The 20,611-nt window shown below is 35.3% G+C and overlaps 2 protein-coding genes and 1 pseudogene across 2 annotated transcripts; 2 read left to right on the top strand and 1 right to left on the bottom strand.

Annotated features, from left to right (window-relative positions):
* Positions 1-301: 301 nt before the first annotated feature.
* Positions 302-7,797, top strand: LOC102806052 (zonadhesin-like). Its single transcript, XM_006818449.2, has 8 exons — positions 302-438; positions 2,025-2,037; positions 2,535-2,669; positions 2,803-2,938; positions 6,261-6,328; positions 6,786-7,024; positions 7,105-7,391; positions 7,529-7,797. Exons 1-8 carry the CDS (start codon positions 379-381, stop codon positions 7,536-7,538), a joined length of 948 nt encoding a protein of 315 aa, XP_006818512.2. The 5' UTR covers positions 302-378; the 3' UTR covers positions 7,539-7,797.
* On the bottom strand, positions 3,818-4,938 carry LOC146729602 (uncharacterized; annotated as a pseudogene).
* A 7,604-nt stretch (positions 7,798-15,401) lies between the features above and the next one.
* LOC102805513 (BMP-binding endothelial regulator protein-like) lies at positions 15,402-19,466 on the top strand. The gene is made up of 8 exons (XM_006818446.3): positions 15,402-15,651; positions 16,024-16,036; positions 16,447-16,581; positions 16,704-16,842; positions 17,851-17,915; positions 18,426-18,664; positions 18,754-19,040; positions 19,183-19,466. The coding sequence occupies exons 1-8, from the start codon at positions 15,592-15,594 to the stop codon at positions 19,190-19,192; spliced, it is 948 nt and encodes a 315-aa protein (XP_006818509.1). The 5' UTR covers positions 15,402-15,591; the 3' UTR covers positions 19,193-19,466.
* Positions 19,467-20,611: the final 1,145 nt, after the last annotated feature.

The raw sequence follows: 20,611 nt of genomic DNA on the forward strand, positions 1-20,611 counted from the left end.
TGACATATTCATATTATTAACAGGCGTCTCAGCACAAATATTACAACCGATGTGTTTCATTTATTAGCGTGATAGCTGATATAATCTGTAGTGAACTAATTCATGCTAGTTTTTGCTGCATGCCCCGAACTGTGTTGTTATTGTTCTCCACGTCAGGAATGAAACTGAGCATGCGCGGTTGAATTTATTGTCATGGGCAGTTTTTTCCTGAACCAATTGAAATGCTTCCAAATGGAAGGATTAGACGGAATACAGCACGTCAGCAAAAACAATCTTTATAATCAAACGATCTTATCATATCTATCAGTAGAACGATCACTTCACTCAAGGCTCTACATACTATTTCCTGTTGAAGAGTATTACACCGAAGACGCAACGATGTTACATTTACTAGTCATCCTTACGGCTATCAGTTTTACACTAACAGCCTCACAAACGGTAAGTTTACTTACTTACTAGTACTGTTTTTAGTAGGTGCCTCGCATATATTTCCGTTCTACGTTAGAAACTGTCATGCAAAATGTATTACATAAACAAGGAGTTATTTGTTGAAGCTCTTTGTGTTAACTGTTGTTTTAGTTAGCACGTTGCGATTTTGATATAAGTAAGAATTCAGAAAAGTAAGAATTTTTGGTCACCGGTGTCAAATTTCTTTTTGTACGGAATATTCACTAAATCTGCCTCGGCCTAGCCCTCCACTACCTAGTCTGATATTTCGTCGAGGTGTATCATTTATTTAGAAAAAACAACATTTATATGAGATGAACTCTCAAATTTACTTGTTATGTAGGCAAATTAAGTATTCCCTTCTTTTTTCGAAGCCCCATCTTCCAACAAATTTATTACGATGCATTGGAGTACTAATATTAATATTATAATATTGTTGATTGACCATTCAGTTAATTTAATACCCAGAATATCTCAAGTTCATGTATTGTAAATGGATAAGTATTAGCACCTGGTGCACATGTGGGTGTTGTTGTTCATCGTCGTGTCCACAAATTGTACGATCAAAATAGATGTATAAGATGCTATAAAGACTCGGACGCGGCGTTGTTATTTGAGCAATTTACAGAAAAAAACATTAAGATATACTAGTAGCTCGCAACTCTGCTTTAACTTTTAATGCCGTTCTCTAGAGCTTTTATTAGTAATTTCAGCTGTTTGCATATGTTCAATTCTGTCATCAAGATGGAAATCAATAGCTGTCAGCACGTCATCAAATTGTCAAACGATTTTATCAGACAAACTGTATTTGGCTGGTTTTGGCGTCGTCAACGATTCACCATTATTTCTAACATGTGTAATTCCAAGTGTGACATTGTCATCTCCGGCGATTCTCTCATTCAAATGAGCATAGTTTGTAGATGGATTAGTGGTTCTCTGGAATGATAGATTTTCCATCACTTATAAACAACAGATACAGTGTCTGTCATTTACCATTATCAAATTTCAACATTTACTTATAGTTTACACAACAACATTGTATGCAAGCCCAGCGTCTCTCGAACCAGCAAAAACCGCTATCAGTTAGAGCCCAATCCGACTCCGATAATCTTCGGGTTGGGTTCAGATAGAGCAGATCACGTTCCATTCAAATCGTGGTCTCAGGAGTTGATATCGTTTATGTGCGGAAACTATAGATGAACGAATTGCAGTCCCTCGATCGCGAAAATAAGTGCTGTTCGCTTTTAGGCGTTTGGCGCAAATCGTTTGCATTCTTACTTGTCGTACCCAATGAATGAAAATTCACGATTTGGAACGGCCATCGGGTGCCATCAATAGCTAGGAGCTGTTACAGTCTAGATTCAGAAAAGATTCTCAAATATTGAAGATATATTGATTCACAAGTGTTTAGGGAAGCTGATCCGCTTGGCTCTGAACAATGTTTTCCGAAGTATTCAAAAGTTTCCAAAGTTTCCATTTTGAAATAGATGGGGTATAGGTTAATAGTGAGTTACAGTATTAACATGCAAACAAATTGCCTCATTTATCTGACCTATTGCTTTGTGGTTTGTTTACAGAACGATCAGTCAAGTAAGTATAAATATATGTATATATTCGAGTTAATAAATCAATCACTAATTACACGTGTTTATTTTACAAATATTCACGATATATTATTAGTTGGTATGCTTCAATTCAAGTAAACCACGTGACAGTTCAATTGATTTGTGGGAAGTTTAAATGGGTTATTTAGACATTTGATGTAGTTACAATAATTCTGAACAGAACTGTCAAATTCCAGGAACATAACACCTAACCATGTGCAAATTTTTTTTTTATAACTGTATGACACTGAAATATGTATTTGTAACTTATGAAATGTTGACATAAATATATAAAACAAACTTGAATATGCATAACATTTAACATATTTCACTATATCTTGTTTAATGTATGTGATGCAATCGCAAGACCAATAATGTGATAACATATGAATGACAGAAAAAATCCGACTTAGCGCTAAACGTACGTTAATCTCCTTTTAGCGATATATTATTACTATTACTAAATATAAATTTTTAAATTAGCTCCAACATATACAATTGTACCTGGTGAATTCACATGGTTTGAGGCAAAAAAAGAATGTGAAAAGATAGGTGGCTTTCTGGCGGAACCCCGCACTCCGGAAGAAAATGTCAAAGTAGAGGAGCTATGTGCATCACGTAAGTGTAATCAATGTAAATCAGTCAATTTAACGTATACATGAATTTAAATAGATTATGTAGCATATTTTGTTTTAAATCTATAGTTCTTCCGTTTTATTAATTTACCTTACCAAACCAACATCTTCATTAGATACATATTGGATTGGTATTACCGATTTGACCACTGAAGGAATATTCACTTACGCCAGGGATGATTCCATAATTGTATACAGTAACTGGTCTCCCCATGAGCCAAACAACTTGGGAGACGAACACTGTACAGAGTTGTAAGTTGAGTTTTATTTATATACATGCATCTTTTCCATTTTTTGAAAAGGTTACATGCCTTTTGTGTTGTTGAGTTGTACATGTCGAGCATTTGTTGTCGTGCTTAATATCGAGCGGAATATTCAGTATTTTGCACAAAGAAGGGTATCATAAACTGATTAATTTGGACTATAAAGCGAATATTTCGTGTTGGTATGATTTATTGTCAGTGTTGTGTGAATCATCTGAAAAGAACGTGAAATATTTTGGTTTCATTTTATTCCACGTGTATGTATGTAATAAATAAGGTTATGTTCTTCATATATCAGGTCTATTAGTGCATTTTGTTTTACTGTAACATCAATCACAAGTTCACCAAGCTTCAATATTATTTTTGAATCAGTGCATACCAAATATCTTTGATTTATTCACAAAATATTATTTGTAACCGGAAGTCATTTGACTCTGGAAACGTTAAAACTGTGGTTATCAGAAACTATGCTGGTCACCTGATGAATATATATATATATATATATTTATACCACTTTTGGTCACGTGCATCATTGTTCTCGCCAACGATTTATTCTTGCAAACAGGGTGAATTTATATGCAAATTGTAAAAAGCAACGCATTTGCAAATATGCAAAGTGTAAACGGTCACACTTTCATTCATATGCAAAGTGTAAATGCTACACTTTGTATCAAAAGTGTAGCGTTTACAATTAAAATATCAATAGAAGTGTAACCGAAGTGTAATTTGCATATCAATCAAAGCGTTACCGTTTACAATTTGCATTACAAATTAAACAAAGTATATGCATTTAATCACACAAATCACAATGAGGGTGCAAATCGCACTAATTTAATTATACTTTCTATGGAAAAAAAGTACTACAACACTACAATTCAATATTGACACATTTGTTTCCGTCCTGGATCTTAATTTTAATTTGTTTAGAACAACAATCATTTGAACGACACATTTCTCTGAATTCTGCATGTGATGTTGCAGTCACTGGTTCAGGCGGTGGCTGTTCATGTCTTTCAACCTTAGGCTTGTGTACGAAATCGGAATCGTCAATTACGATGGCTGAAATACTTGCTTTCGGTAGTGGAGGTTGGAGAGCATCAGATACGATTTTCTGAAGAGAGTTACTTGTTTGTTTATATGTTCTCAACCCATCCGATCTGTGACCAGTGCGTTCTTTGATTAGTTGCTCATCAAAGCCTTTTTCATACAACGAAGTCGCCGCAGTAACCTAAAAGTATGAAAAGAATGATTTGAGGAGTAAATATACCGACATTTATTTGAATCGCGTTTGAAATACGTTTTCACAATGTACAATATTTGTTTTCAATCGGCGAAATTCAAACACATTTGAACCCATCCCAAGATCCCATCCACCCCAGAATCACTTGAGACAAACTTACCTTACCCGAGTGTCCAGTATGATACCCATCTATTCCAGCCAGATCACACATTCTTTTTGGATATTGTCGTAAAGTATTTACTCCAATCTTCTGTTTAGAAAATTTGAGCCCTCCGCTGGACGTCAGTGGACGTCGGTAGAAGGGACCTTTCGGTGGAATACATTGCAATTAACGTTTCAATAAATGAAACACAACGCGTGTTGGAAGGATCGCCGTATTGGCGCACATTTTTATACGGGATTTTCCGCGAGTAATACAGTCCTCTTTGATTATTTTTACACGGTCTACCATTAAATTCAATATAGTCAGCTTGATTGTCTGATCCTTGTACGAACTGTTCGGCTGTAAGGTTACTATGTTCGTCGACTGCTCGGAGAGCGAACACTTTACACACATAAAAGTAGACCGCATAACTCAAATTTGTAGCAGACTCTATGGAAAAAACCTTATCCCACAATTTGTTTTCATCATCATCTGTGTATGGTTCAGCTTGACGTTTAATAACACATATTCCCCGTCTGTCTATACTCTTCATTACACCGTCCAGGGTGTGATGGAATTCCATAAATTCCCGAGCATGTGTATCCATAAAGCACATGTCAACTTTTTTGCATTCGTCACGTAAATATCTCTGAATTGCGCTACAAAGCACACGCAGGCTATTAGATGGATATTCTGTTCCGTCTTGTCGACGAGCCTCGACAACAAAGCGACACAACCAAAATGAAAGTTCACGTACACCAAGTTCGCTGCATAATCTGGGAACAAATGTGAACACGTCACTACTGCTTACCCCGTGCTTCTCGACTCGTTCATTTCTGGCTCGGCCCCATTCATCCCACACAGACACTCCCATTTAGTACATCTACGCGTGTTTTTTGGCACTCGCGAATTCTGAATGGCAGCTATCTGTTCATTGTCTACAGGTAAACCGAAACGTTGACGTTCTTGTTGTTTTGTTAACTTAAAATCTTCTTTTTCGTCGTATTGAGAGCAAAATCTCTCAATGTCATCGTTGTACTCCGAATCGGAGATGTCACTGTATTCGACCATCACTGAGCGCTGCCTGCATTCGAAATGACAAGACCATGATTTGACACGTGGAAAATTCAAATGTATTCAAAATATTGACCAATGAGTGGAGTTTATTTGAAAAGACCATTCAGCAAATAAGGTTTATTGGTCATATCACTTAACATCCAATCGTATTCGATGAACGCAGATGAGCTTTACTAATTTGAATCTCAAAGAGCATTCTCATGCAAATTTGAAGTGGTACAATCTCACGCACAACCGAAACAGTCACTAAAAATCTCTTGCAATTTAATCGTTTTATGCATGGGGATGCGTGGTATAAGCCGTTAATCGCAACTCGTTGTCGTGCGTTTACAACTATAAAGGCCACAGTTTTCTCATCTTTGACAATGTTCAATTGTCTGTTTGGTATTCGACATTCATATGCAAGGCCGCCATTTGTGAACAAATATGTCGGCATACGTACGTAAGTGCGATTACAAAGGGGCCATTCAATTAGTCTGCTGAATTATTTCCAGATGATGTGATTTATTCAGGAACAGTTCATCATGTGTGGGAAATATCGTACTACTATGCATCCTCATGTGACTACGTAATGATATAGTAATATCTGTACATAATGTGTAAATAGAATAGAATAGAATCTTTATTGTTTTCATTTAAAAAAGTAAATCTTCTCATTTTGAGTTTACATGCAATAAATATTGACAATCAAGACAACGAATTTGAAATTCCCAACAATATTGAAAGTAGCTTATATAAAATAGAATTTTCTTTTATCAATTCTTTCTATGACTGTAAGCATGGATTTGTGTATTGTCATCATGTGAATGCAGCAGTTGTCAATTATCATGAACTCAAAATTACACTTAACAGGTACGTCGATGGTACATGGAATGATCTGAACTGTGAAGACAACCACATGGGTGCAATCTGCCAATTCGGTGAGTTGAAACATTTTCATCTACTGGCTCGAACTAAATTTCTTTTAAACAGAAAAGTCGTGATTACACATGCACTTTATCTTTTCTTATGAACTGATCATCGGCAAATTGTAAAACTGCAAAAAGGAGTAACTTATCATACACAGTAGTAATCACTATGGTCCACCATAACTAATGGAATCGACTAGAAAAAATAGCGAAACTTGACAAATTCGTCATATAATTAATTAACAAACAGGTTATTTGAACACATAACGTTTACACGGGTTTTATTTTTGCAAAAACAATACAGTTGAATCTGGTGAGCGTCCTCGGTAAAATCTTAGTAAGCGTCATATTTAGAGCAATGGGAAAAAGACAAATAAAAGTATAACTATGAAAGAGAAGATGTTTAGATTGTTTTTTTGGAAGACATACATGAACGAATAATAAATAAAATGCATTGTTATTTTAATAGCGAGTGGTTGTCACGGTGATCCACATTTGAGAACATTTGATGGTCGTGCATATACCTTCCAAGGCACATGCTGGTACACACTGTTCAAGGACTGCACCGAGTACTCCCGTTTTGAAGTCACAACTAAGTTCGAGCCAAGAGAAGATAGTACTCCAGACCAAGTCAGAACGAGAATTGTCGCTTTCAAAGTTACTGTTGGAGATGAATACTCTATCATTGATGGACTGGACATTACTACAGTAAGTTGTGAATGTGTCATATTACGTTTATTAATTTGTTATATAGAATCGTGAATTGGCAATACTTATTTCATTCACAGGGACGTACTGGTGGACAGAAGACTGACGCAAGAGTTATAACTATCCAGGAAAAAGATAAGAAGATTAAACTGAACTTCACTTCGAAAAACACGACATTTACAATGGAGTGGACTCTGAGAAAACATGCATTAAGTGTTAATTACGATGGCTCTTTTTATCACGGAAAACTATGCGGTCTGATGGGCAATGCTGATGGTATTGCTGTCAATGACTTCCAAAAACTAGATGGCAGTGTTGCAAAAGATGCTGACGAGTTTGGAGAAAGCTGGAAAGTATACGGAACAAAGTAAGATATTCTTTCAATTCAGATAATCAATGAAACACAAGGTTCTGAAAATATAAATTGAACACATTACTGATATATTCGATGTTTGTTTTTCAATATTCCAGATAGCTAATAATTTTAATATATTCTTGTTATAGATGCGACTAGGAATATCCTTATGACCAAAAAGATGAACGGAACAACTTATCAATAATTTCAGCTACTCTGATGAACGTTTGGGTAGAGTTTGCGTCTAGATTTAACTTAGAAAAAGTTTGAGGTCTCTTCTAATCGAATATTACGATTTGAACTAAATGGTTTTGGTGTACTTAATTACTATATTCCGTGATTCTATTTAAACTGTACTGTGCATTAGTGCTCTAGGTCAAGGGAATAGTTCAATAAAATGACTACAAAATGGGAATAATTGTGTTTGTATTATTGCTTAAATTGGTTATATTAACAGCAACAACCAGTACCAAAGTTTACACACAATATACACCACGTCCATCCATAAAATTAGTAGAATAACATTATAAACAATGATTTGCAACCTAAATATTGAAGCATATAAGAAGGCAAATCAGTGTTTGTGTGTTGTGTGAGTAGTTTGTCAGCGCAGCCCAGAGCTATTGGAGACAGATTTCTTAAGTAGCGGAAACGAAATGTTTTTTTTTATTATTTCCAGTCTCTGTCTGTCATTACTGTCATCAATCGCTGCAAAATTGCAGGTCAAGTTTTTAAAAATGTGAACTTCAACAAAAATGTGTCATCAATTTGCTGTATCTTACGCCTGATACTAGGGAGATAGGAAATAATGTCTTTCTTGATCTGTTTCCCGATATGTAACATGATGTGCCTCATAGGAAGCGAGAACGACCGGGAGCGAATTGAGCGCTAGCAAACGTTGTACTCAGACTGAACTTTGTCAGAAGATTTTTAGCAATCTCCTTTGCCCTATTTTGATACCCATGTTTCTATCTAAGGTTGAGATGGTACAGTTCTGCCATTGCAGACACGTATGTCCATGTGCGAGCCAGTATAGTTCGATAAAATTAAAAACAACAATGCACACCAGTGAATGTTACACATACAACGCCATGCATGAATTAAGTGAAATCATATTTTATTAGGTATAGCTTGGTGTGGATCTTGTATCCAGTATTTCATACCCCTGCAACAGTTTAGAACTAAACGTGGCCTACATCATGCACCAATGTGGACAACCAGTTGGTAAGAATGGGGTTATGTAATTAGGCACTGGATATACCACAGCAATGTCGGTACAGATCCTGCAACAATTTATCCGGGTGAATTTTACATAGCCAACAACTGGAGTTCACGAATTGAAGCATAGAATGTTTCTACCTTCTACAATTATTGCACCAGGCTTCTTCAGTTTGACTTCAGAATTCACAGATTGATGTTAAATGCCGTTTTGTCAATAATAAAATACAAAATAAATAACTATATAAACGAACAAACAAACAAATAAACAAGCAAATAAATAAATAAATAAATTAATAACATAATTCATTTCTTATAATACTGTTACATTTGTGAGTTGGTCGATTAATAAAAGTAAAAATAAAATACCAGGTGGTCCTGAATATGATGTTTGTAGTGGTTCGATTAATTATATCAAACAAAAATCATATATTGAATACAAATGAGTAAAATGTTATAAATAAAAAAATGTATATATACGCGTATATCACACTCAACCTATTCAGCTTCTCACTGGTGGTACTATGAATTTTCTTGACAAAAGATGTCCCACGCTATAACCCAACCGTTTATCATAGTAAATCACTCAATCACTGTCTTATGCAACTCAATGGAGAGTTGACAGCTAGCTGCAGTTGAACATTGCAGCCTTTGTGGTACAAAATGGTCGACTCACAGATCTCATTAGATTTGGGGATTTAATTAAAAAGAATTTACTTGTGGTCCATGAAAGAGGTTTACAAGGTTGGAATAATAGTACAAGTACAGTACAAGAATAAATATAAATGACTAGAAAAATATGCTCTGAATACGATGTCTCAGCATATTCCCAAATTCTAAAACATCTTCACATCACCATTGTCAGTTACCTGGGAGACTACTATGAGGAACAATTCGTACTGGTCCATCAATTGTTAGCATTTAGTAACTAAACCGTCCTCCTAGACAGTATAAACCGACCAGGACGGGGTATATAGACAACTCGGTGCGTGTATCTTGATATTCTAACAGATGATCAACTGGAAGTCCAACTTCATTTTTCTAACTGACAAACTTATGCAGAGCCCTACCAAAGTTAACAACCATGTACAAGTCATGTCCTCATTCATTCCAATCCATTCATGCAGAACACAAACGTATGCTTTTGTTTGTTTCTTCTTCTTCTCACCACTCTAAAACTAATCAAAGCCGGTAATTTCATTTTGAATGAAGTTTACCACCTTCACAAATTACCGTGAAGTATCTTATAATAAAGTCTTGTATTTAGAGACATGATAAGCCAATCAGAACGCGCCGTTTATGCAATACAAGAAATATAAAAATTATATTCTTACATGTTTGTATGCATATTTTATCTACATGGTGTATCGAGAGACAAACGGTGGCTGTCAATCTGTCAACCAGTGTTGACCCTACCTTTCCATATTTAATACAATTCAATATAACTGTATAATATATATATATATATATATATATATATATATATATATATATATATATATATATATATATATACAAGTACAGATGTTGGATGTCAATGTTGTGACATGGATGACGCTACATGTACATATCCCAGTGCAGCATCAACAAAAGCACGCCGTCACCAAACAGTGAATCGAAACTCGATCAGTAGCTTTAAGTGTCCCGTCGTAACTGTATCACAATGACAAAGTTATAAAAAAGCGTGCAGTCATCCACTGGTTTCAAAGATAGAGATATTTGACCCTGTGTTTGGGTCTCATTGCTCCATTTCCCAAGTACACTTGGTGGATAGAATAATTAAGACTACAAACAACAAATTTACAATAAAATTTATTCCTTTTCTTTAATAAGTTTTCTGTTATGAACTATTTTAAACTTCAAAACTGTCGATCATATAGCTTTTGGAAAAAAAGGTTATTTTACAGAAAAAAAAACGAACAAAGAAATTCAAAGGTAGACTGTCGTCCAGTTCTTATCGAATACCTTTGCGCATTTGGTGTTTTGTTCTTGTTGGAACTCCCATAACTTCCACTACTACTACTTCCCTACTCTTTCTGGTTTATATAAATGATCTGCCCTCCTCCTCACCATTCTTTAATTTTAAGTTATTTGCTGACGATTCTAACCGGTTTCACTCTATTAACAATCCTATTCATAATTCACTTGACATAGTCTCCAACCTGTCTTTGCTTAGCATTTGGTGCACAGCCAATAAACTAACAGCCAACACAGATAAAACCAACTTCATGATGTTATTATGATTATTAATATCACATATTTTAATTAATATTATCAGACATAGGTACTCTCCTTTTGAATGACCATTCCAAAAATAAAACCAACACCACAACATATCTTGGCTTAACTATTGACTTAACCTGGACACCCCACATCAACAACATTATGAAAACAATTTCACCCCTGATTGGACTGATTGCTAAAGTACTTCTCCCCAAATGTGCCCTAATTCTTCTATATAATTCCCTAATTTTACCGAACATATCGTATGTACTTGAAGTTTGGGGTAGTACGTAGCAAACAACATTGGATCCAATCTACAAGCTACAAAAACAACTAACACGTTACGTATCACGCTTTTCAAAAATAATTTCACAAACAGTAAACTATTATTTCACTCACTAGGAATATTGAATATATATGACAAACTATTCATTTTTATCCATGATCTGCACCACCATAGCCTCCCTCGGATAACAGAAAATTACTTCACTTTATCTGATCATCAGCACTGCGCCCGGTTTTCACCGCAATCAAGCTACAAACTTCCCCCTTGGCAAACATTCAATAGACTTCCAGGGCACTAAACTCTAGAACAATTTGCCAGCACATGTAAAATACATTGTTAGTCAAACCGGTTTTAAAAAAGAACTAAAAAAGTACTTGATCTCACCCTATTCCATCCCTTTTATATAAGCATGTTTTTTTTCGTGTACTTTCAACATTTACTGTATTTGTTTATTTATTCGGATAACAAGGTATGGTATGGCACTGTGGTTGTTTGCCCTATACCATGTAATTTTCTGATATTTATTCATTTATAAAGTTACTTATTTAGTTACTATTTATCTGTGTGTTATATCGCAGAATTATAGTCTGCTACTGTATGACTGTCTCACGCAAAAAAAATGTAGACCCATCGCATTAACACGTTTGGCAAGCGTGGGCGTCAGAACAATATCACACTCTCTAGTCCAGTTTCGACAAGCTGCTTTTGACATATGGGTGATACATTTCCCACAGCAAAACGTAACTCAAACCAAAGACACTCTAGTGTCTTTGCTCAAACACAATACCAGTTCGTATTTCATTAACACCCCGTTTAGGCTTCCGTTTCAAAAACAATACACATCGGGGATGACTACGATTTTAGCACCCGTATGTAATACAAGAACTCACTACTCACACTATGAGTTTTAACATTTAGTTGTAAAACCAGCTTGTCTCTCGGACTACCGCATAAAAGGCCAAGCCTTGATGCACTCTCAGAACACTTTTGGGTTGCACGTTGGAGGCCGGTATATCAACACAAGTCAGGGCTTCGAATGTACTTTATTTTCAAGCTCAGAATCAATGTACGACATCTTATTAAATAACTTCAACCCAAGTGTGTCATCCATTCTATGTATCACAGTCCCTCAAGAGGGACTGTGTATGTATGTAAGTGGGTGAATGTGCTGACCTTTGACACATGCGTCATGACCCCGTTACCTCAAGCAGCCAAGTTGAGAGAGCTAATTCCCGTCATCCATAACTCCCGTTACCAACATACGTTTCCCCGGACGAACATCCCTGTATCAACCACCCCCACCCCGTGAACACCGGCCTAGAGATTGACATGTGTATATAATATTTATGTTATCATTTATATATATAATACAATCCTCTAATATTAGAACAATATGTCATTTTTGTCGCCCTTATATTTCATTCATTTAAGATTACTTACGAGTCAAACACTAAGAAGCAGGCTCGACTAGTTTCGCTATAGCTATTTCTGCTTCCCAGCAATATTATACATATTTACTTTGACTTTTGTTTATTTATTTATTTATTTATTTATTTATTTATTTGTTTGTTTGTTTGTTTATTTGTTTATACATGTACATTTATTCATTAATTTATTTACTTACTTTCTACTGTAACTATTTTCACTTTGTATAATATGGGAAATAAAACAACAAAAACAACAATAATATGCTTTCTTGTTTTAAAGAATTCCTACTTTTTAGGTTTTGGAAAAGTGTACTCTATTCTCCGCGTAATTCAAAACGTATCGATAACTAGCGTTACGTAGACTCGTCATGATCGAATTGACCGGATACAGCGAAAACAGGAGTCAAATATGAAATGGCATAACTCGAGACTTTCAACATATCTTTATATATATATTCAACCGCCTAGAAAACAAATGGAGGGCTGCCCTGGCGCCAATTTGAGGCCAAATTTAGCCTAGAACTGGCACCTTCTGAGGCTGCGCAGTAGTTATCCAAGTCCACAATACCTATCCCTGAACCAACTCAGTGCTTCCGAAACCAAATACTAGTAAATACTAAATACTGTGTTCGTATAAAAGTAAACACGACTGTGTGTGTGACTCGAATCTACGATTGAGTACGCCATCAAGACGCCTTGCTACACACCACGACACGGTTTTCCCGAGACCACCGGGCAACCCTTAACAGGTTGCCTAAGAATTCGACTTGTGAGCGCGCGTCGAGAAATTATAATTATGACTGAAAAAAGTACTTACTTGTACAAGAACAGAATAAAAAAAAAAAATGATGAAATTTGGGAGTGTAATATACAAATGAAGTCATACTGTGAATATACATGTAGAATATAATTATCACCACTTATAATAAACACAAAAATATAAAACTAAATCATGTGACTCACAAGTCAATAAATCAGTGTCTGTTTCTCCTGAAAAGATAATATTTGTATTAATCCATGTCATTTAGTGGCATATAATCACATATGCCCGACCATAAACTACTTGATTGATTGCAGGATTAGATTAATATTTGTTATGAATGGTAATATAAAGCTTTAGGTTGTATTATTTGGAATTACGTCTATTTTAGTGTTGTACACATATTGGTATAAAGCATGGTTTCTGATAGAAAAGATGATTATTTGACATCATAAAATATATATGATGTTTATAGATTTAAAATTAATCTATTGCAGTGTTACACAAATATGCTGTCAGGAAGGTGGCAATGCTTCGTAACACATATAGACCCCACAATGCAATGCGGCAATGACGTCAATTTAAATGTGCAACCCACCAAGTTGAACATCTTGCATCTCATGTAGGTAGCGGAGGTTCGTGCCTTGGGGTGGGGTAATCATATGGTAGGCACGTATTTACCACAATGCAATGCGGCAATAACGTCATTGTAAATGTGCTCACCTTGCCTCTGTCTCTGGTTACAAATCTCTGTAGCTAGGTGAATCGAATCTGAGGTTTGAGGATGTTACGTCATACACATTTATCCTATGCAGTCACATTATAATGCAGTGGAGCAATGACGTCATTGTAATTGTGCTTTCACCTTACTGAATACATCCATGCAGCTAAGGAATAATTAGTGTCTGAGCCCCCGAATTGTGGGTATGAAGCCTTGAAGCAAGTCTCTTTCAGTGTTGCCAAAAATTGCCACAAGTTGCCGTACAAATTGACAACCCATGGTACTTTTAAGAAACTGTCCTCTATATGTACCCGAATACACTTGAGTTAAAAATAGTCACATGGCTGCTTAGACCAGATTGTCATCAACTGCACTATACTATGTTGATTGAGTTTGTATATACTGTGTTCAGTGCATTTTTTCATGTAAAGCACGTGTGTGGTACAGAGAGATAAATCTTTGAAGAACGGCAGTGATTTGGTCGATATTCTCGACCGAGAGTATCTAAACAAGATGTTAGTGATAATATTTTCGCCTATAAAATCACATTTATTTCAGGTTACAAATTTAAAAACTTGGATACACAACATTAAAGCAAATTAGTAAATTAACCGCCAATGTTTCACCAGCGGCTTTCATCATGCTTTCCTCAACAAGCGAGAGCATCATACACTTACCCCGCGAATTGGGAAAGAACATGAAGAACATTTGAAAGTGACTGGGGCGACACCATTTCAATATGATAATTATATACACTAGTCAACTTGGTTCTGCAGTCGTCACGTAAATGATGTGACTTTCTATTATCATCAGCTTAATAATACATCAACAAATATTATAATATTAGTAAATTGCAGACATTTAATTAAAAATGAACAGGTTGGTACTGTTCTGTAATTTTTGTTTTTCATTACATTTTGTAAGACCCGCAGCAAGGTAATTTGGTATACTTAGTCGCTGGAAATAAATTAAAAAAATAGTCCTACAAGAACGGAGAGTAAATTTGCTGGTTCTCTGAAAGTCACGATGATGCAACTATTAAGTGAGTACTGTAATTCTCGATACTGATTACACAAAAGTGCGTACCAGGCCGAGAACGAGTCATACTAAAACTAACAATGCACATAGTTGAATAACACGATATGATAGTTGCAATTTAGAAATCATCTCGACTCTCATTATGAATACATGATGAAAACAAAATCTGTTCGCATTTTGGCATATGCAAATTATTAGCAGGTCCCTCAGCACAAATATTAAAACTGATGTGTTTCATTTATTAGCGTGATAGGTGGCTCCCTTTGTAGTGAACGTATTCGTGCCAGAAACTGTGTGGTAAGCATTCGTCTCGTCAAGAATGGAACTGAGCATGCGTTGATGAATTTATTTTCGTTGGTAGATTTCACTTGGACCAATTGAAATACTTTCACATAGAGAGATTAGAGGGGAAAAACACGTCAGCTAAAACTACTTTTATAATCAAACGATCTGATCATATCTATCAGTAGAACGATCACTTCACTCAAGGCTCTACATACTATTTCCTGTTGAAGAGTATTACACCAAAGACGGTAACGATGTTACATTTACTGGTCATTCTTGCGGCTATCAGTTTTACACTAACAGCGTCACAAACGGTGAGTTTACTTACTACCGGTCTTTTAGTAGGTGCCTCGCATATCTTTCCATTCTACATTAGCAACTGCTATGTGCTCTTTGTTCTAAATTTGGTTCTAGTTAAAATGGTTCCGAAACGTTGCCATGTAAAACCTCACAAAATGCATGAGAAATAAAACATTGTAGAACAAGCGGTGGAGACGATACTGCCTCCCGCTCAGTTTGATTCACAAAAACTCACAGTTTTGCTTTTTGCAATTTGCAAATTTTGATTTCAAAAATAGATAGCATATTTCGTTCAGATCAGCTTTTTGCCTGATGAACAAACCTAGAAACAAGGAAATTCTCTCTGCGGAAATTTATCTGACCTATTTTTCTGTGTTTTTCTACAGAATGAGAAGTCACGTAAGTAAAAATATATGTAATATTTGTGTTAATAGTTAGTAAATCAACCATTATATGATTTGCGTGATTTATGAGAAATATGCACGATATGTTTGATGATATGATTTAATTAAAGTACATACATTTTGGTTTGTAATCTACGAGACAACTCAATTGATCTGTGTAGACCTATCATACGTATACATTTTAATCAGTTTCAAGAACTGCCCAGAAATAAGTATTGGTGTTTCAAGAAATGTTGACATATATACAACAAACATGAAAATACAAACTATTTAACATATTTCAGTATTTATGCTTTGTTTAATGTATGTGGTACCACTGTAAGACCAATGCGATAACAAATAAACACTAAATGTCCTTTAATCTTCTATATATATTGTTAATAATTAATATACATTTTTAATTAGCTCCAACATATGAAGTTGTATATGGTGAATTCACATGGTTTGAGGCAAAACAAGAATGTGAAAAGATAGGTGGCTTTCTGGCCGAACCCCGCACTCCGGCGGAAAATGTCAAAATGGAGAGTTTGTGTGCGTCAGGTAAATCAATTTAAACTTATAAATGAATATAAATGATTATAAATAAATTAATTAACAGATTTTGTATAAAATGTATATTTCTGTCATTTTATTTGCCTTACTTAATTACCATCTATCGCTAGAAACATATTGGATTGGCATTACCGATTTAAACCATGAAGATATATTCACTTACGCCAGAGATGATTCGACAATTATATACAGTAACTTCGCGGTTCATCAGCCAAACAGTTGGGATGGAGAACAAGACTGTATACAATTGTAAGTTGTATTTCATTTATACATAGTTATATGTCTTTTTTTCGTACGAATGTCATCCCGGTATGCCTTCTGTGCTGTTGTGTTGTATGTGGAGAACTTGTTGTGCTTAATATTGTGCGGAATAATAATAGATACTATTTAATAATTATTTTCTGAGGAAAGGGAATATCCTAACTCAAACAGATTAAATGGGATGCATGTACCTCTTAGTATGATTTATTGCTAGTTTTTATATAAAAATTATCTGGAAAGAACGTGTTATACTATTATAAATTACGGAGTTAACAGCCCCCCCCCCCAAGATTGTAATTAACCAAGCCTTAAATTCATAAGTGCAATTGCCCGAAAGCCATCTCCAGATTGAATTATTTTGGGGAGTGTGATTTAAGACCAGAACATGTCAAACTCTGCACACTATGCAGCAATCTTTCAACATATTTACTCAGTAGAACTCACGAGCTGAATATTGTTATTAGTAAAATCACTGCCTAAATTATAGGTGTGCTTTGTTTTTTATTTATAATCTACGTTTATCATGATGTAATAAATGGGATTAAATCTCTGGCATATTAATGCATTTTATTTATATATTAATTGATATAAATATCATCAGCATATTTGCCAATGTTCAAATGTATGCCTGGCGTTCAACATATATCCAACAGATATTTTGGTGGACACATGCGCGGTGACGAACGGGCTGTTTGGTCATTGCATCAGTCTGATGAATTATTCAAAAATTATGTGATGTATTTAGGAATAGTTAATCGTGTGTAGAAAATAACGTACTACTATACATTCTCTTGTGACTACGTATAGTAATATCTGTAAATAATGTGTAATCTCTATTGTTTTCATTTAAAAAAAGTACATTTTATGAACTCGAAACAATGAAATTGTCTACATCTATTATAAAATAGATGTGCATTGTCATCATGTGAATGCAGAAATTGTCAATTCTCATGAACGGAAACTTACACTTATAACGAAACCAATTAACATAACCAGGTACACAGATGGTACGTGGAATGATCTATCCTGTTTCGAGCACTTGGGTGCAATCTGCCAATTCGGTGAGTTGAAACAATTTTATCGTGTGGCTCTAAGTTTGTTCTATACGGAAAAGTCGAGTAGAAAGGAATGCATCGAGTGGCCCATGAAGACATATGCACTTAAAATTTCCATCTGCAAAAAAGGGGGAGTAACAACACATACACAGCTGGAATTAATATGGGTTTGTGGAAAAATCACCAGCAACTAGTGAAATCGATTATGGAAAATAATGAAACTTGACAAATTCGTGACATAATATAGTTATCCAATGGGTTATTTGCACAAATACCAATTAATTCAATTTTATTTTAGTAAAACTTTCCGGCTTTGCGAGCCTCTGAGTTACAAACAGTCAGTTGAATCCAGTGCGTGTATTCATACCCATTGTTTTAGTAAGCGTCGTAACTAGAGCAATGGAAACAAAACAAATAATAGTATAACTATAAAAGAGAAGATTTGGAGATGTTTTATGATTGTTTTAGGGCGATATACATGAAAGAATAATAAATGAAATCCCCTTTTTTAAATAGCGAGTGGTTGTCACGGTGATCCACATATGAGAACATTTGATGGTCGTGCATATACCTTCCAAGGCACATGCTGGTACACACTGTTCAAGGACTGCACCGAGCACTCCCGTTTTGAAATCACAACTAAGTTCGAGCCAAGAGAAGATAGTACTCCAGACCAAGTCAGAACGAGAATTGTCGCTTTCAATATTACTGTTGGAGATGAATACTCTATCATTGATGGACTGGACATTAATACAGTAAGTTGTGAATGTGTTTAATTGCTACAAATCATATACAATACAGTTTGTTTTTATAGAATCGACATACTTAAGAATTTCTTTCACAGGGACGTACGGATGGGCAGAAGACTGAAGCAAGAGTTATAACTACCCAGAAAAAAGATAAGAAGATTAAACTGAACTTCACTTCGAAAAACACGACATTTACTCTGGAGTGGACTCTGAGAAAGCATGCATTAAGTGTTACTTACGATGGCTCTTTTTATCACGGTAAACTATGTGGTCTGATGGGTAATGCTGATGGTATTGCTGTCAATGACTTCCAAAAACCAGATGGCAGTGTTGCAAAAGATGCTGACGAGTTTGGAGAAAGCTGGAAAGTAAACGGAACAAAGTAAGATATTCTTTCACTTCCGTCAATACAGATAATCAATGAAACACAAAGTTCTGCGAATATAAATTAAATAAATTACTGATATATTCCTTTTTCTCTATTTCGCAAAATCTAATATTTTTTGTACATGTTCTTGTTATAGATGCTACTAGGAATATCCCAATGACTAAAATATGAATGCGACAACAACGTGTTCAATTCTGAATACTAGTATTTTCAGCTGCACTGATGGACGGTAACTCATTCTGTAATACGTGTATCTAGATGCATCCTGGGAAAAGGTTGTGGACTATACTATAATTCTAATTCCGATTTGAACTAAATGGTTACAGTTTACTAATTTATATATTCCATGGTTCTATTTAGACTATACTGTAAGTTAGTGCTGTAGATCAAGGTAATAAAATAATTACAAATTGTGAATAATTGTGTTTGTTTAATGTTGCTTATATCAAATCGGTTATATTCAACAGCAGCGAATTGTACCCAAGTTTACACACAATATACACCACGTCCATCTCTCTCAATTGTCATCAGATTAACATGGTAGTATAACATTATGCACAGTGATTTATAACCTAAATATTAAAACATAAGAAAACGTAGTTTGGGTTACGTAGCTCAACTATATGAATATCATCCGAAAACACCATTATCAAACCTTCAGGCAATACTTTCATCAAAAACAACAAATTGACGATTTGATGAATGCAATCATTTCAGTAACTTTGAAAAATAAGGAGACTGTTAATATTATGTTCAACACCGTGACATGTAGATGCAAAAGCCGAGGTTGTATAGGAAGGTAGGACAGGTATTTATCAATTATAAAATCAACGGCTTGTCTTTTTCGCATTATATATCAGCTGAGTGACAGTGTCTGCGGCTTACCACAACAATTTCAATTGGACACCAAAAGGCTAAACCTGAGGATAAACGTGTCGTTATTACAATGCCAAATTATTAAAACAATGTGACTAGCAGTCTTGTGAATTTCTAATGTAATTGAGAAGTGATGCACCTATCCTGGGATGGTGTTTGCTCCATGTATTGCAAATGAATATCCCAGGTTGCCTGTCTCTCATTTCTTGGGTTCACTGGTGCATGGATTGGGTACAGGGGCTGGTTTCCTCCACGATGGACGTAGCCTGGCTGGTTTTTTCACAAGATATCCGAATCTGTTTTAAAACGTATGTCAGTTTGCTGCATCTTCTGTTTAAGGCGAGGGGAATAATTTCTTTTTTTAACCTGTTTACCATATATTTAACATGATGTGCCTCATATGGTAAAACTGCGGAGTGAATAGAGTGATAGCAACAGGAACCTGTTGGGGATACTAGTCTTGGCATGACAATCGGTCTTTGCCATACGCAAGAGTCTTTACCATATCATTTTAGAAATGCCTTGACCTTTAAATCTAACTGTAGCACAGATTGGTCATATATGCTTGTTCCACATACATAAAACGTGGTTCTGATATAATCAGACTGAGTTTGCTTTTCCCAACTTCCATACATTAGGACCCTACCTAAGTTGGCAACCCAACTTTTGAACTAACTTTGTACAAGCCG

This window comes from Saccoglossus kowalevskii, chromosome 21 (assembly GCF_978046115.1).
Source record: "Saccoglossus kowalevskii chromosome 21, keSacKowa6.1, whole genome shotgun sequence".
NCBI lineage: Eukaryota > Metazoa > Hemichordata > Enteropneusta > Harrimaniidae > Saccoglossus > Saccoglossus kowalevskii.

What these genes read in the sequence shown, in the direction of transcription:
- LOC102806052 (XM_006818449.2), top strand. Translation starts at nt 379, where the DNA reads ATGTTACATTTACTAGTCATCCTTACGGCTATCAGTTTTACACTAACA. An exon ending in GACGAACACTGTACAGAGTT is followed by an intron (nt 2,939 to 6,260) that starts GTAAGTTGAGTT and finishes TACACTTAACAG; the next exon opens with GTACGTCGATGGTACATGGA. An exon ending in GGGTGCAATCTGCCAATTCG is followed by an intron (nt 6,329 to 6,785) that starts GTGAGTTGAAAC and finishes TTATTTTAATAG; the next exon opens with CGAGTGGTTGTCACGGTGAT.
- LOC102805513 (XM_006818446.3), top strand. Translation starts at nt 15,592, where the DNA reads ATGTTACATTTACTGGTCATTCTTGCGGCTATCAGTTTTACACTAACA. An exon ending in GAACAAGACTGTATACAATT is followed by an intron (nt 16,843 to 17,850) that starts GTAAGTTGTATT and finishes TAACATAACCAG; the next exon opens with GTACACAGATGGTACGTGGA. An exon ending in ATGGACTGGACATTAATACA is followed by an intron (nt 18,665 to 18,753) that starts GTAAGTTGTGAA and finishes TTTCTTTCACAG; the next exon opens with GGACGTACGGATGGGCAGAA.